At 38.9% G+C, this 14,363-nt stretch overlaps 1 protein-coding gene across 1 annotated transcript in view; it reads left to right on the forward strand.

Annotated features, from left to right (window-relative positions):
• EPB41L4A (erythrocyte membrane protein band 4.1 like 4A) overlaps positions 1-8,661 on the forward strand; it is a 132,721-nt gene extending 124,060 nt beyond the window's left edge. The window contains exons 20-23 of the mRNA XM_042823098.1: positions 367-435; positions 1,313-1,423; positions 2,223-2,304; positions 4,662-8,661. Coding sequence (XP_042679032.1) covers positions 367-435; positions 1,313-1,423; positions 2,223-2,304; positions 4,662-4,787 — 388 coding nt within the window. The 3' untranslated portion in view covers positions 4,788-8,661. The remainder of the gene's footprint in view (positions 1-366; positions 436-1,312; positions 1,424-2,222; positions 2,305-4,661) is intronic.
• The last annotated feature ends 5,702 nt before the right edge of the window (positions 8,662-14,363 follow it).

The following is a 14,363-nucleotide window of genomic DNA, read 5'->3' on the forward strand; positions in this document are numbered from 1 at the left end:
GGTGGGATGAGGCCACCTATTATATTATGCCTAAACATTAACCTTCCAAAGATTAATCTTTGGAAATATTAACCATTCCAAAGCATATCTGATGTTCAGTATACACAGCATTTGATACTGTGAAACTGAAAGATCAGACTGTGAGAAGCTGAGAGTGAAACAGGATGAGACATGCAGATGGAGCAACAAAGGTGATATTAGAGACATTTCTTAATAGGTTTCTATTTGTTGTCAAGATAGTCTCAGGGCTGACAACAGCTTGTTTCAGTAAATCTTTCCGGTCTAACATAAATAGTAATAACAAAAATAATGGGTTTGAAGTTGGGAGCTACTGTTAGACTTTTTACTTTGCCTAATGCATTCTAGGAAGGAACTTGTGGATCCATCTGGACTGTCTGAGGAGCAATTGAAAGAAATACCGTACACAAAAATAGAGTGAGTTTCTATCAGGATTTTTCTTTGTGAATATAAAGGCTTACTTTTCTTTTTTTAATGTGAACTTTGTTATACTGAACTAGGATTGGGTTTATACTTAATCCCTAAAATTTTATCTACCCCAAATGTATAGCTAGCATGGGTTGGATGAGAACACTTCATCTTTTTAAAGCCTAGTATTTTCTTTACCAAATATGAAAAAAAATCTTAATCTCTTGCTGTGTGCCACACACTTATGAACCTGCTGTATGTCTGTATGTTGTCTATGTACATCACTGTGTACACAAGTCTGTTCTATGTGCTGTGCGTTATAGAATCAGGGAGAATTGAATGCAAATAACCAATTTCTTGAACTTAAGCTTTTTTCTTACATGTTTATTCTGGCCATTTAAAGCACTGTTTGACTTGCTCAGCCCCCTTGCTTATCGCAGGCAGCTGCCATGGCATAGCCCCTTTCCTTAAGAACAGGCATCTATTTTGCTGCGATAATTGCCCATTTGGGATGCCATGTCTTAGTGCAGGCAGCTGCCTGTGACAGAAATGGAATCACACTTTGCATTATAATCTGCTTCCTCAGAACCACTGAACAGAAAAGGGTGATGTTAAAGCTGCATATATTAAGTCATTCTGTATTGAATACTTCCAAAAACTGATGTGCTTGTCTGTGACCAAGGCACTTAGTAAAGCATTGAATTCCAGGTACAGACTCAAAAGGACAGCATCAGCTATTTAAATTCAGCGAGTGTAAAAAGCTGCCTCTTATACTATAAAAAATAATAAATAAAAGGGAGGGTCTCTCAGCTGGCAGCTGCATTTTGTTTCTATTCCGAAGGTCTGATATACTGACCTGCTGTTGTGAATTTTGTGTCTCTCCTAGGACTCAAGGCGACCCAATACGCATTAGGCATTCACATTCACCTCGAAGTTACCGTCAGTATCGGCGCTCCCAGTGCTCTGATGGTGAAAGATCTGTTCTGTCTGAAGTGAAGTACGTGACTGGGATTATGAGCAAAGTACTGTTTTATTCTAGCTCAGAAATTGTTCAGAGCCCGCTTTCAGTTAGATTAGAAAGGGCATACGTGTGATTGTTTGCTGCTGTAGGATGCAGTTTAACCTCTTCAGACCTATGTGACTCAAAGAAGTACAAAAGCATTTCTGGTCTCTTTTGGCCACAGAGGCTTTCTTGGTCCATTTAGAAAAGGGAAAATGTGAAAAATAAACCTCTGTTGTTCCTTGGAGGTAGATCTTGAAGTTTCTAAAGAGAGAATTCGTGATCTGCTTTCCAAATACGTACATCTGTAATTAGAATCAAAATGTCATATCTGTAATTAGAATCAAAATGTCATTTGTATTAAGTTGCTTCACAGGAAATCCAGTGTACTCAACAGTGAGTAGGTCGGTCTTTCCAAAAAGACTGATTTGTAGAGAAAATGTTTGTACTCTGCAGCAAGAGGCTTGAGAGACTAGGTTCAGTTAGGTGGGATCCTGAGAGACATGTGGCATATGCATGATTCCAGGTGGGCTCATCTCATGTGAAAATGAACTGTCCCTCTAGACCAGGAGGTAAGAGGCACTGGAATGAAGATGGGATGAAAGGTGCCGTGGAGATTCCTCCACCCACTGACTATTGATAGTCAGCATGATAGCTTCTGGATGGCTAAACTCACGTGTGGGTCTTCCACACTTCGCTTAGGTAACTTCCTGGGTCAGTTTCAGTATTATTTTTGTGTACACTTTATAGTTTACTTCATTACAGCAGTATCTACTTTGTAATATCCTAATTCCAGTGCGAAAAATGATCTGGTGCCTCCGCTGCCTGTTACACGATCCTCAGATGTTAAAGGTCCCAGCATCCAATTTTCTCAACAGGTTAGTAATTATACATCCTTTAAAATTTTCCATTTTTCATCTGTTTATTTATTTGATACAGAAGGGAATCTAGTGCTTTATTTAAATAAGTTCTTTGTTATTCAGTGATAGTTAAAGCTGACATTTTTTTTTTTTTTTTTTCCCCCAAAGCAGTGTAGCAGGAAATTTTACATTTTGCAGTCTGTTTTGTTTGTTTCCAAATACATGGAATTCTGTAGCACATGCCTGCAGTGGACACGTGTGTCTGCTGTTAAAGATATTTTCTCAGTTTAAGTTTGATGCATTCGTAAGAACATAAGTTCTCTAAAGGAAGATAATCAGCTCTCAAATTTCATTAAAATGTACAGGTTTGTTCAGGATTTGGTTGAAAGTGAAGTCCACTGTCATTTTTTTTCTCCTCCTCTTACTGCTTGGGCCTGAAGTATTTTTTTTTCTTTTTTTTTTTTCCAAATGCTGAATAGTTTTTAACTGAGTGAAGTCTCAAAAGGAGAGATCTTGCCATAAGTGTAATCACTAGCTTTTATCAGAAGCTATGGTAGCATTCCTTAGACTGGATAGCTATATAAAAGTTAAAAACTGAGAAGGAAATTAATATTCAGAAAGCACTTGCAGTTCTGTTATACTAGTAATCTAAAAGAAACATACAAGGAAAAATTCCAGACATATTTCCAACTAATTTCCTGGTATTTGAAGGGTATCTGCTATTTCTCTAAGAATTACTTGCTGTTCTACCTGGAGGAAGTTTTTCCAGCCAAGCTGTGTAGTTACAAGAAGCTTTTTTACTTAAATACTATGTTTTATATACCCGGGTAAAGTTGTATTGGCAGGCTGCAGAAATCTTCCTTTCTCCTAGACTGTTTATTATTGTTATTAGTATTTGTTTGATTTTTTTGCTATCACTGCTGGAAATGAGATGTTATATGTATGACATGGCATGTTCTATAAAAAAATGAGTGTGATTCATAATTCATGGAATCACGGAACACTCTCAATAGGAAGGGAGCCACAAAGATTAAGCCTAGCTCCTGGCTCCAGCCAGACCAGCCAGAATTCATACCCTTTGAGAGACACTCATACCATTGTCCAGGCACCCGGAACTCCGGCATGGAGGCCGTGCCCACCTCCCTGTGCAGCCCATCCCATGCCCACCGTCCTGTGCTGCAGACCCTTTACAGAGCAGAGCTCAGCTCTGCCCCTCCACTCCCTGTGAGGAGCTGCAGCCGCCGTCAGACCTCCCCTCAGCTCCTCTTCTCTGGGCTGAACGCACCCAGGGACCTCAGCTGCTCCTCACACATCTTGCCTCTTATGCCCTTCCCCACCTTTGTAGCCCTCCTTCCTAGCTCTCCCCTGTAGACCTCCCTCCTAGCTCTCTGATAGGTGTATGTCCTTGTTTTATTGTGGCACACAAAGCTGCATCCAGTGCTTGAGGTGAGGCTGCACTGCACAGAGAAGTACTCTGAATGCTCTGCATGATTGTCAGCAAAATAACACAAAATTGTCATTTAGAAATCTAAGCAATATAATTTCAAATATGAAATAAAAATAACAGGAAACATAAAAAACATCTCCTTCCCACAGCCGTCCTCATGTCTATTAATCTGGCATATTGATATACAAGAGGTGTGTGCTCATACTCCATATAGTGTGTAAACTGCACAGAATTTAATTGGCAACGCTTGCCCTAGTTTGTCGTATAAGCAGTTAGAATCACTTTAAGTTCAAAGAACTTTAGAACAGCAATCAGATTTTTTTCGCTTCAAGACTAGCTAACTTCAAGGATAGTAGCATTCATGCTTATGATGGAAGAATTCTGTAAGAATTTGCTTCAGGAGGAAGGGAGAAGCTGGCATACTTAAGACAAAGCAAATTTATGTTCTTCATTTCAGTAAGTAATTTGTGTGGTTGATTCCTGTTCAAAATCAAAATCAGATTATTTCCATTATCCAGTACTGTGTGGCTGAAATGGCCCTGGAAGAAATTAATATTACAGTGTTCAACATCCATAACCACCTCTCATTTCACTCTGCCCCAGACCTCCTTACAACAGTGGCCATTAATTCCCACCGAATACTGCTTGCTGTATTTGGCTAAATACCAAATAATTAGTTGTGGAATTTCCTGAGCAAGGAATATGAATTCAAATAGCACAGAAGAGCAGCAGCTGGGAGGGGAAGGAGGAGGCAAGAGAGAGGAAAAGGTTCTGTTTGATCTAGCGTAAAGACTTCCATATCCCTAGTGTATGTATCTATAAACTGCCATATCCTTCACCTACAGCAGTCATAGCTTCAGTTATCAAAATATGGTATTTAAATTCTACTGTGCTCTTTCAACAAGATATTTTTATTTGTTCCCTTCAGAGACGGAATGGATCTAAAGACAGCCTTTTAGAAGAAAAGTCTCAGCTATCTACTAACATCGATATTAAAACCACCACTAAAACGATAAAAACTGTACAGGTGTCACGCTTGAAGGTAGAGACTTGACTGCTTCACTGGAGGATGTTCTTTGGAAAATATGTGTGTGTGTGTTTGTGCGTGCAAGGGAAGGAACTGAAGTTGAAGTGGTGGCAGTTTCTACAGGACATTCAGAAACACAGCCTGCTTGCTGGGAAGGCCAAGCAGTGCCTTTACCACCTGGACCACTGTAGGGGCACGACTGAGGAGAAGCTGACTAGTGAGACAACCAGAAAATCCTCACAAAAAAGAATGATCAGCAGTTACATTTACAGAAAAAAATAGCTGCAGAAAAAACATGCTTTATGGTCTCCTCTGTAACTGAATAGCCTCTTTCCAAAAAATGACTATTAACTAACTTGATCGGGACCAGATGCTTCAAGAGAAGCAAAATAAGTCATATTTTTGGCCAGTTGTGCAATACAGTATGATTTGGAAAAAGAATCATCTTCACAGTTCCATCTGGTGATCAACTTGTGCCCTGATACATAAGGACTGCTAACTCTTACACATTTTATAGCACAACAAGAGATGCTGGTGTTTTTAATACTGTTGTCAACAGAATCCATTTTTTTAGCTCAGAAATAAGTGATTCAGTAAAGCCTCGTAGCAAAGAGTTCCACAAATTGTACAGACTTAACACTCACTCAGCAATTTTCAGTGTTCTGGATGATGAATGTCCTTATGTCCTTCTGTGTAGAGGGCTAATTTAACTGAACATTCCATACCATAAAAATACGTCTGTCATTTTATGGTAAACCATACTGGAAAAAATAGGGGATATGTACTTATCTATTGTATTGTTTAGCGATGCACTTAAGTAATGATTAAACAAAACTGGTAGAGTAGGATTTAAGAGAGCTAGGAAATAGCTCTTTTGATTTTTATTTTTTTTTAAATGACTAGACTAGCAAAGCCTGCCTTAATCTCTCTTAATATAAAATAATCAATGCTGATACCTTCTGTTACTCCTCTCTGAGCCATTTCTATGATGATAAAATGACAAAGGCAGTATTTCAAGTATGATTGTTGTAACTTTTTTCCTCTTTTCAGGGTAGGCAGAATAATTGTTAATTATGCTGCAGACTGAGCATGTTATCTTACACTGTAGATCTGAATCGATGCCTAGCTCTTCTCATGTCCTGTCACTTTGTACAAAATGCAGAAGCCATTCTTCTGCCACCCATTTGTCCACAGTTGGGGCAGCCTGGATTTGCTAATTATGAAACTTAGCAAAACAGTTTTTTACATTTGTCCTCCATAGGGTCAGCGTGTTAACTTTAGTGATTCATAGTGATCCTGTCTTCTGCCCCCAGCAGCATCATACCAGGGGACTACAGCCCTTTCAGAAAAGCAATACTATTTGTGAACTGGAGTATATATATGGCACCAAATTTATGCTTTACAAAAGGCACAGCATTTTCCCTAACAAAAGTGAGAAGTAAAATCTTGCATAATGTATTTTATTTTTCACAGTTTTCCTAAATTCTTTTATGAACTGAGGTGGTCAAATGGATGCTGCTAGCTGGGATGGTAGACATAATATGTTGTAAACTCCCATTACAACAGATTTGTCTGCAGGCTGAGAGATACTGCATTGTTCCAGGCAAGGCAGATTCACCTGGTAATATCTTTTCTCTCAACAAGTACTTTGGGACAGTGCTGCTTGTTCAGTAAACAGTTTTAAGGGAAGGAAAACAATTAGAACCCAGCTGTGGTGCAAATGCTGTTTTCATGGATGCTTTTCTGAATTTCATGGAGATGACATTCTAGGAGACTGTTGAGCTTTGCTTAAGTACTTGCTCAGATTGCTTTAGCTTTTAGCTAAAGCAATTGCTTTAAAGCTTTTAGCTAAAGCAATTTCTTTTAACTGTAAGACTGCTAAAAAGTGCCCTGAACTGTCAAGTGGTTTTTATCAATCGCTGTTCCAATTTAAAGTGATCCTTTAATGACTTTGATAAGCATCCTTACAAGTGCTGTTAAAAAAGCAGAAGAAAAAAAACAACAAAAAAAAACACACAAAAAAAACCCCCACCCCACCCCAAACAAACAAACAAACAAAAAATAAAAATAAAAAAAGGAAAACCTAGCACTGTGCAAAGATTCTGGTGAGGTCATCACAATCTTTTGCAAGACTGCAAGACTACTGAAATCCAACAAACCACGCAAGAACTAGTTACAGTCTCTTGTAATCAAAGCCACTCACGTGTTCAAGAAAACGTTCCAAGCTGGAGGACTGCACAATTTGTAGTTTGTTGCTTTCTAAATCATAGCTATTGTTCTGGATTCCTTACTCAGGTACAGGCAAGTAGAACACATTTGCTTCTTTAGGAGTATTTGTGTTATTATTGTGCATTATCTGTACATAATGGCTGTATCTTGCCAATCTTCAAATATTATGGATCAGGAAGAAAACTGCTCTAAGGTTTACATCCAACCTAATGTTTTCTGTTTGCTGTCATCTGCCTGGGAGCTTTTGTGTATTGTTGGTTGGTACCATCAACCAGATTTGTGGCATATTATTTACCCACTGCATGAGAAAATAGGCTTGTACCTAGTCTGCTGTTGGTAGATTTTAATTCTCAGTTCACAGTTGTTTTCTAGCCAAGCCAAATTGTTTGCATTTAAATGAAAAACTTGCAACGTCTTGGATTTGAGTTAGCTGTATTCCGTATGAGATCATTGAGAAAGCAGGATTTTAGCATGTCTGACTATGAGTCTGGAGAACTACTGTGTTTTTTTCTCAGCACAAGGGAGTCCAAATTAAGCGTGTGTGTTACATGTTAGTATTGGTGGTGAGACAAACCAAAACATGGATGTGACTGTCAGCTAATGAAACAGAAAAAAAGAGATATTCCATAGACATGCGCTTCCTTTCCCTCCTGGTTTCTTTTCTTTAGTCATTTTAGGAGAGGCACCTTTTCTTGTGAGATTATAAGATCTGTGTGAGAAACCTACAGGAAATCGGTCACGAAAAACACTTTTTTCAGCACAATTACAGTAGCCCTGCAGTTCTTTAGCCCTAAAACAAGGATGCATCTCTCACTTACAGCTGTGAGCGACACCATACTGTCCACAGTTGCTAAGTACCTTTCCTAGCTTCCTGGGCCTGCACTGCCTAGAGGCAGTTGTGTTCTCAGAACGGGAGTTTGGAAGTATTTGCACAAGACTAGAATCAAGCAAAGTTTACACTGAGGCTGGATGTCATACAGACTTGTCATAAAATGGACAAGTAACTGATAAAAATATGGAAAGTTCTTAGCTTAACTGTGCTTCTAGTCTGCTGAAGTGACCTCTGATGAACAGTTTTAACGTTGTGCCTCTGTATTTGCCTGAGACTTCTGTAAAGGCAAATAAGCAATCTGCAGAACTTCCTAACTACACCAACACTGTAGACCTATTTCCTTGTAAAACACATTTTATATGATAAAGAGGGCTTACTATCTGTACTACAAAACTTACAAAAATTTTGGCACAGCTTTGATTAGTCCCCCTTCTTGCTGGCTGATTTCTTTCATTGGGAGCTAGCCTTGACCTCTGGTTTTCTGTACTGCACTTCTTATCAAGGACTCTCAGATTACAACTCATATTCTAAGAAAGCTTATTGTATTGAAGATGTTGGTTAAAAAAATCATTACAAGTTGCCAAATCAGTCATCTTTATGAAGGTGAATAGTGGACTGAATATATAGCAAATTTTCTTTTGGAAAAGCCTGTTTAATTCAAAGCTCTCTAGAAAGATGTTTTAAAACAACATACTAAAATATATCAGTCGTGATTCATATGCTCTGTGTACATTAAGTATTCATGAAGCAACAATGTGCTTTATTTTAAACTGAATTTGATAGATGGCTGTGTCGATAATTGTGTCCAGGTTATTTAAAAAAGTCAAGTAAAACTTGAATTTTTAGGGCATTCCATGGTTGCCTGTGTGTCTTATTTACTTTACACAAAGGAGGAAAACCTTATAAACATGCATTCATTTGACAGCACCATCTGGTAAAAACAGGTGTACTACCAATTAATATGCACTTGAGTATACAGCCTCTCCAGATCAAGTATTCTTCCTGGTAGCAAAAAGTTGACAGCCTTATATTTCATACTTTCAGTACATATACATGGTACAGATTCTTTCCTTACCTAAAAAATCACCAGAATGCATCAACAGACTTGACTACCAAATGTACAGATACCAATATGGCAGATGCCCATTTTCTCTCTTCTCAGTAAGAGTTAAGAAACCCGCTACTCTCCCAGCTGGTTAGTTTATATGACACCTACTTTGCTGTAACATTAGATTTTCAAAAAACAGCTACTTTTGTGCATTACTTCCTCAGTAAAACGTGTACTTGACTTTCTTCATATTCTTCTGTTAAGTTTATTACAATTTTCTTCAATATCTCCTTCAACAAAATCTGCCGTAGTGAAGCTGGATGCAGTATGCTAGGTTAAAGAAGAATCTGGAACATGACACTTCCCTTTCTGTGCACACCTTTCAAGAGTTCTGTTTCTCAGCTTTCATACTTTCTTCTACAGAGCACTGGAGTAGCTAGCAGAATTGAGGATTGGTGCAACGCTGATCTAGCACAAATATCTTTGCTCTCTTCCTCCCCTAAGTCACCTGGGAATCTCTTATCCTTTCAACTCATTTTAATAAGTGAACAGTCTGTCAGACAGTGTAAAATAATAATGGAGAAAAACCTGAGATTCCCCACTTTTTTTTCCCCACAATTGAAGTCAAGTTAGCTGCTCATAAAAAGACAAGAAAAGGAATCCTAATTCATTCATATTTACTTATTTTTACCACAATTCTGTTTACCATTACTGTTTTAGTAATCAGTGCGCCTTACAAATTCCTCTCTCTACCTTTTTTCCTTTTTTGTTCTTAATTCCATCACACTGTGGAACAGTTAATACATTCTGATGCCTAAGATTACCCATTATTTTTCTTGTTCAAAGGAGGTTAACATTTTCACCATCAAGAAAATGTTGGCAGCTTTTTCTTTTTTCTTTTTCTTCTTTTCTGAAGTCTGAAATATTACCCTTGCTTGTCTCACAGTTCAAAAACAAAGACCCAGGTGCAAAACTCTTGGACAGATGGTATCTTCAGGAAATATAGTCCCTAGCACAACCTCAAGCTTTCAAGAGCATCCAGTAATTACATTCTGAATCACTAAAAATTAATCACTTGTCTAAACTGCCTTCCCTTGTGAGAAACCAGAAATGAACTCCCACTTCTGCTTAGATATTGCATTAATAGTTTGCTTACATTAATACACAGAAAGACAATTTGAAATACAGAAATTTAGCATTTGCTCTTTTGATGCAAATAATTAATGAACTTTCCTCCAAAAAAGCAACAAAACCCTCCCAAAAAAACAATCAAACAAACAAAAACCAACAGGAAATTAATTTGCTATTCTTGAAGTGCATTTCACTCGAAGTTTACTTGAAGTTTCACAACATGCAGCTGATCTATGTATCTAGTTGCAGAACTAGCTTGCAGTTCTTCATGTTGGAAAAGCACCTTTCCTGTGATTTTTAAACATAGGTTTGCTAAATTCAAATTTCTACTTTTGCTCACCACAACATATAACTCAGCTAACCCACCCTGAGTGCTACAGAAGGACGTGTTTCATTGGTAATGTTCTACACATTAATTAACTCCTGTATTTTAATCCAAAGTAGTGAACCGGTAATGCAGAAATGGCAAAGAACAAGTCTTGGCAGTTGCTTCTTTTTGGCAGTACAGCTTGGAAAAGAGAAGAGTTCTAGTAACAGAAACATAAATCTTTATTTATTTATTTATTTATTATGTCTACATAAACACAGTTCTAAGACAGTTAGAAAGAACTTGTGTTACTATAAGCATTTTAATGCTTAACTTTCCAAAGTCTGTAACAGCTTTTTCTTTCTTACCGAGTAGTCTTGCACTGCCACTTGTTTCAGACTGGTTCTAAAAATTCCTCCCAGAAAAAAAGGCAAACTGTGAGATTGGGCACATGCAGCATATACATGTGTTCAGTAACATCCTCTAAGTTGCCAGATCCCTGAGACCAGTATGAATTTACAAGGATCAGCTCTCCCTCACTCCCCCGGAATAAGTAGAAGCTAATATCCGCAAATCTGATTTTTAAAGATGTGCTTTTTGCACATCGAAGCAAAATTTCAGATCATAATCAACTATAATTTTGTGACAGCTCGAATGCTTTCTATGTGGTGGGTACCTATAGAAAATTTTCTAGTAGGAACCCAGGCACATTACGTCTGTGCATTACGCAATGACAGTTTGAAAGAATGGTAAGCCATTGAAGATCATATTTAGTTATTTCATGTTGGAAAACAAGGAACAGCCATGTTCTTAGATAGTCATACTGGAATTACCATTTATATGTACGTTTTTCTTCCCAGTGTCTAACAGGCTCATATAAACAACTGCCTCTGCTTGCAAAAAACTCTTAAGTGATTACAGTGTTAGAAGGGTTGAATGGATTTCACCACTTCATTGTCACCCTGGCACTGGTAAAACATTGGGTGCTTCCAATGAAATTTTCTGTTCCGTTACTATTTTCAACTCCAAAAAACAAAGAGGAATTTAGGAATCTTTCACTACTCAAGATGATACGTTTGTATGAACACATATGTGCAAAGTAAAAATACTGAACCTTGTGTTTATTTAAAAAAAAATAAATCACTGGACTAGTTCTTCATTAAAACTATGTAGATTTTGTAAGCCAATTTGGTAGCTGCTGAGAGATCACTGTAAGAATATCTGGCTTAACCATGGACAACTGTTGGATCACAAAGCTCCTTCAAAACTCAGTTCACTTGCTTCTGCTTCTTGGCAGTAATCAGCTGCAAAATAATTAGTCTCCTCTCCAAAGGCTGCAATTACATTTTGATAGTTACTACTACAAATACCACCCCATAATAAAATCTCAATTTCTCTTGTGTTGTATTTTGCTCTGGCACAGTGGGGAAAAAAAAAAAAGAAGTGCTAACAAAGTCGTTAATGACAAATACCATTCTGATTCTTCCTTAAGCTTCTCCAATTTCTACACTCTCCATTTCAAGTTTTCTTGCATCCATACTTATTTTCTGGAGTTATCACTGGATGCACTTCAATTCAGCACCCTTCTTTCCACTACATCACTTAGAAATGCTGGATGCCTTAGTGAAACATCAAGAACAAGAATCCAGACACATGTGCTAAAGATGCTTTTTGTTCAATGTTCTGGAATATATTTTCTGCATAATGAGGTTTAATCGACACACACTGCACAAGATGTGAAACAAGCACATATTTCACTGGGGTTTCTACTCCAGACAATCTATGCTTCAACAGTACTGTCCCTTCCCATGGTGCAGTAACACTGGTCTGTTACAGTTGCTAAAAAAACCAAACGCTTAGCATTTTTTTCTTTGTAGTCTTTATAAAGTATTTGAGAGGAACAACAAGCATGTGATGTAATATCATTACCATTTCTGATTTACAAGACAATCAGTTATTTCTTCAGTTTGAGCTGAAACTTGTTTATACCTTGAATTTCCTTTCCAATGATAGTTTATAGTGTACACTGTCAAATAATTCATTTAGTGTGGTTCATTGTCCCGCATGACATCCTGGTTGACAAATTGGAGAATAACGGGTTTGAAGGATGAACCACTCACTGGATAAGGAATTGGCTGGATGGCTGCACTCAGGGAGTTGCTGTCAATGGCTCAGTGTCCAAGAGGACACTGGTGACGTGTGGCATTCCTCAGGGATCATTGTTGGGACTGGTGTTATTTAACATCGTTGTAGGCAACATGGACGGTGGGATTGAGTGCACCCTCAGCAAGTTTGCAGACAACACCAAGCTGAGCGGTGCAGTTGACTCGCTAGAGGGAAGGCATACCATCCAGTGGGACATGGACAGGCCTGAGAGGTGGGCTCATGCCAACCTCATGAAACCCAACAAGGCCAAGTGCAAAGTCCTGCGTCTGAGTCAGGGCAATCCCATGCACTGATACTGGCTGGGTGGAAAATGGCTTGAGAGAAGCTCTGAGGAGGAGGATTTGGGAGAGTCGGTTGATGAAAGATTAAACATGAGCTTGCAGTGTGCGCTTGCAGACCGTGAGGCAAACCATATCCTGGGTTGCAGCAAGAGAAGCATGACTAGATCAAGGGAAGTGATTCTGCCCCTCTACTTTGCTCTCGTTAGACCCCACCTGCAGTACTGTATCCAGTTCTGGAGCCCCCAATGCAAGAAGGAAATGGAGCTGATGAAGCAGCTCCAGAGGGTCACAAAGGTGATCAGAGGGCTGGAGCACCTCCTCTATGAGCACAGGCTGAGAAAGCTGAGGGTCTTCAGACTGGAAAAGAGAAGACTGAGGAGGCCTTCTCTTCTTTTATAGCAGCACTCTGAAGCTGGGGAGGGTCTTTTTGTATGTGCAGGTAGCAACAAGATGAAGTGAAATGGCTTTAAACTGGAGAAGTATTAGGAAGAAATTCATTACTGTGAGGAGATGAGACGCTCGGGCAGGTTTCCCACTGAGGTTGTGAACGCCCCTTTCTGCAAGCATTCAAGGCCAGGCTGGATGGAGCTTTGATCAACCAGGTCTAGAGGGAGGTGTCCCTGCATAGAACAGGGGGGTTGGAACAAGATTATCTTAAATGTTCCTTCCAACCCAAACCACTCTGATTCTGTGTCCCCTGAAATGCAGGTAAGTACCTAAAGACTTGTCAGTAGTGAATCATCCACCATCATACTTCCAATATTGTCCCAAACGTTCTTGGCTTCCAAAATTTTGACCTGCCTTCCCACTTGGCTTTTGTAGTTGATGGGAACCTATCCATCTGGCTGAGTTCAACCTCACTGTCTGAATTCATATTTCTGCTCTGAAGTCATTCTGCTGAACTTAAAATAGAAAGTCTGCTTCATTATAGGACAAAGCTGCAGGACACAGCGACAGATTACTATCACTTACCTCATAAAACTGCAGGAGAGCTGGGGTGTCAGCACTTTGTCACCTTCTTTTCATGCATGGAGGCTTTCACCACATGCCTATCCCTGTGATCTTGCGAACTGCCAGGAACCCATGGCTACTGCATGAACACACTCTGTAAGAAGAGAGTTAAGCTCTCTGATAAGAATAAACCCTGCTAATTACCAAGGTAAGAGCCACATCTGCTAGGAATACAGTATACACTGCCCTTTCAGAAAGGCATCATACTTTTTTAGCTCAACAGTAGAAGACCATTGATGACCATTGCTCCATATTGCAAAGCGATTTGCTTTATGCTGTTCTGCTCCCACAGCCACTAATAACAAAAAGCCAATGCATAAAGGCAAAAATATTCTCTTTTGCTGAGTATTGTGAAGCTGTAGATACCTATTTGCACTAAAAAAAACTAGAGGCCTCTGCAGAAGTCTGAAAGTTACATACAGCATACTCACAGTACAACTGTTCACATTATCCTGGTAGACAGGACTGCTGAACAGTATTAAGAGCAGCCATCAACAGTCCAGTTTTTCCCTTTTAAAACATCAAATTCTTCTTTTAAAAAGTCTGAGGCGTAAAATCTACTACACAATTGCTCGACTTTACAGTTTCTACAGGTTTT

The sequence above is a fragment of the Centrocercus urophasianus genome, unplaced genomic scaffold, assembly GCF_019232065.1.
Source record: "Centrocercus urophasianus isolate 14NV4802_14NV808 unplaced genomic scaffold, USGS_Curo_1.0 seq_21, whole genome shotgun sequence".
NCBI classification, from domain to species: domain Eukaryota; kingdom Metazoa; phylum Chordata; class Aves; order Galliformes; family Phasianidae; genus Centrocercus; species Centrocercus urophasianus.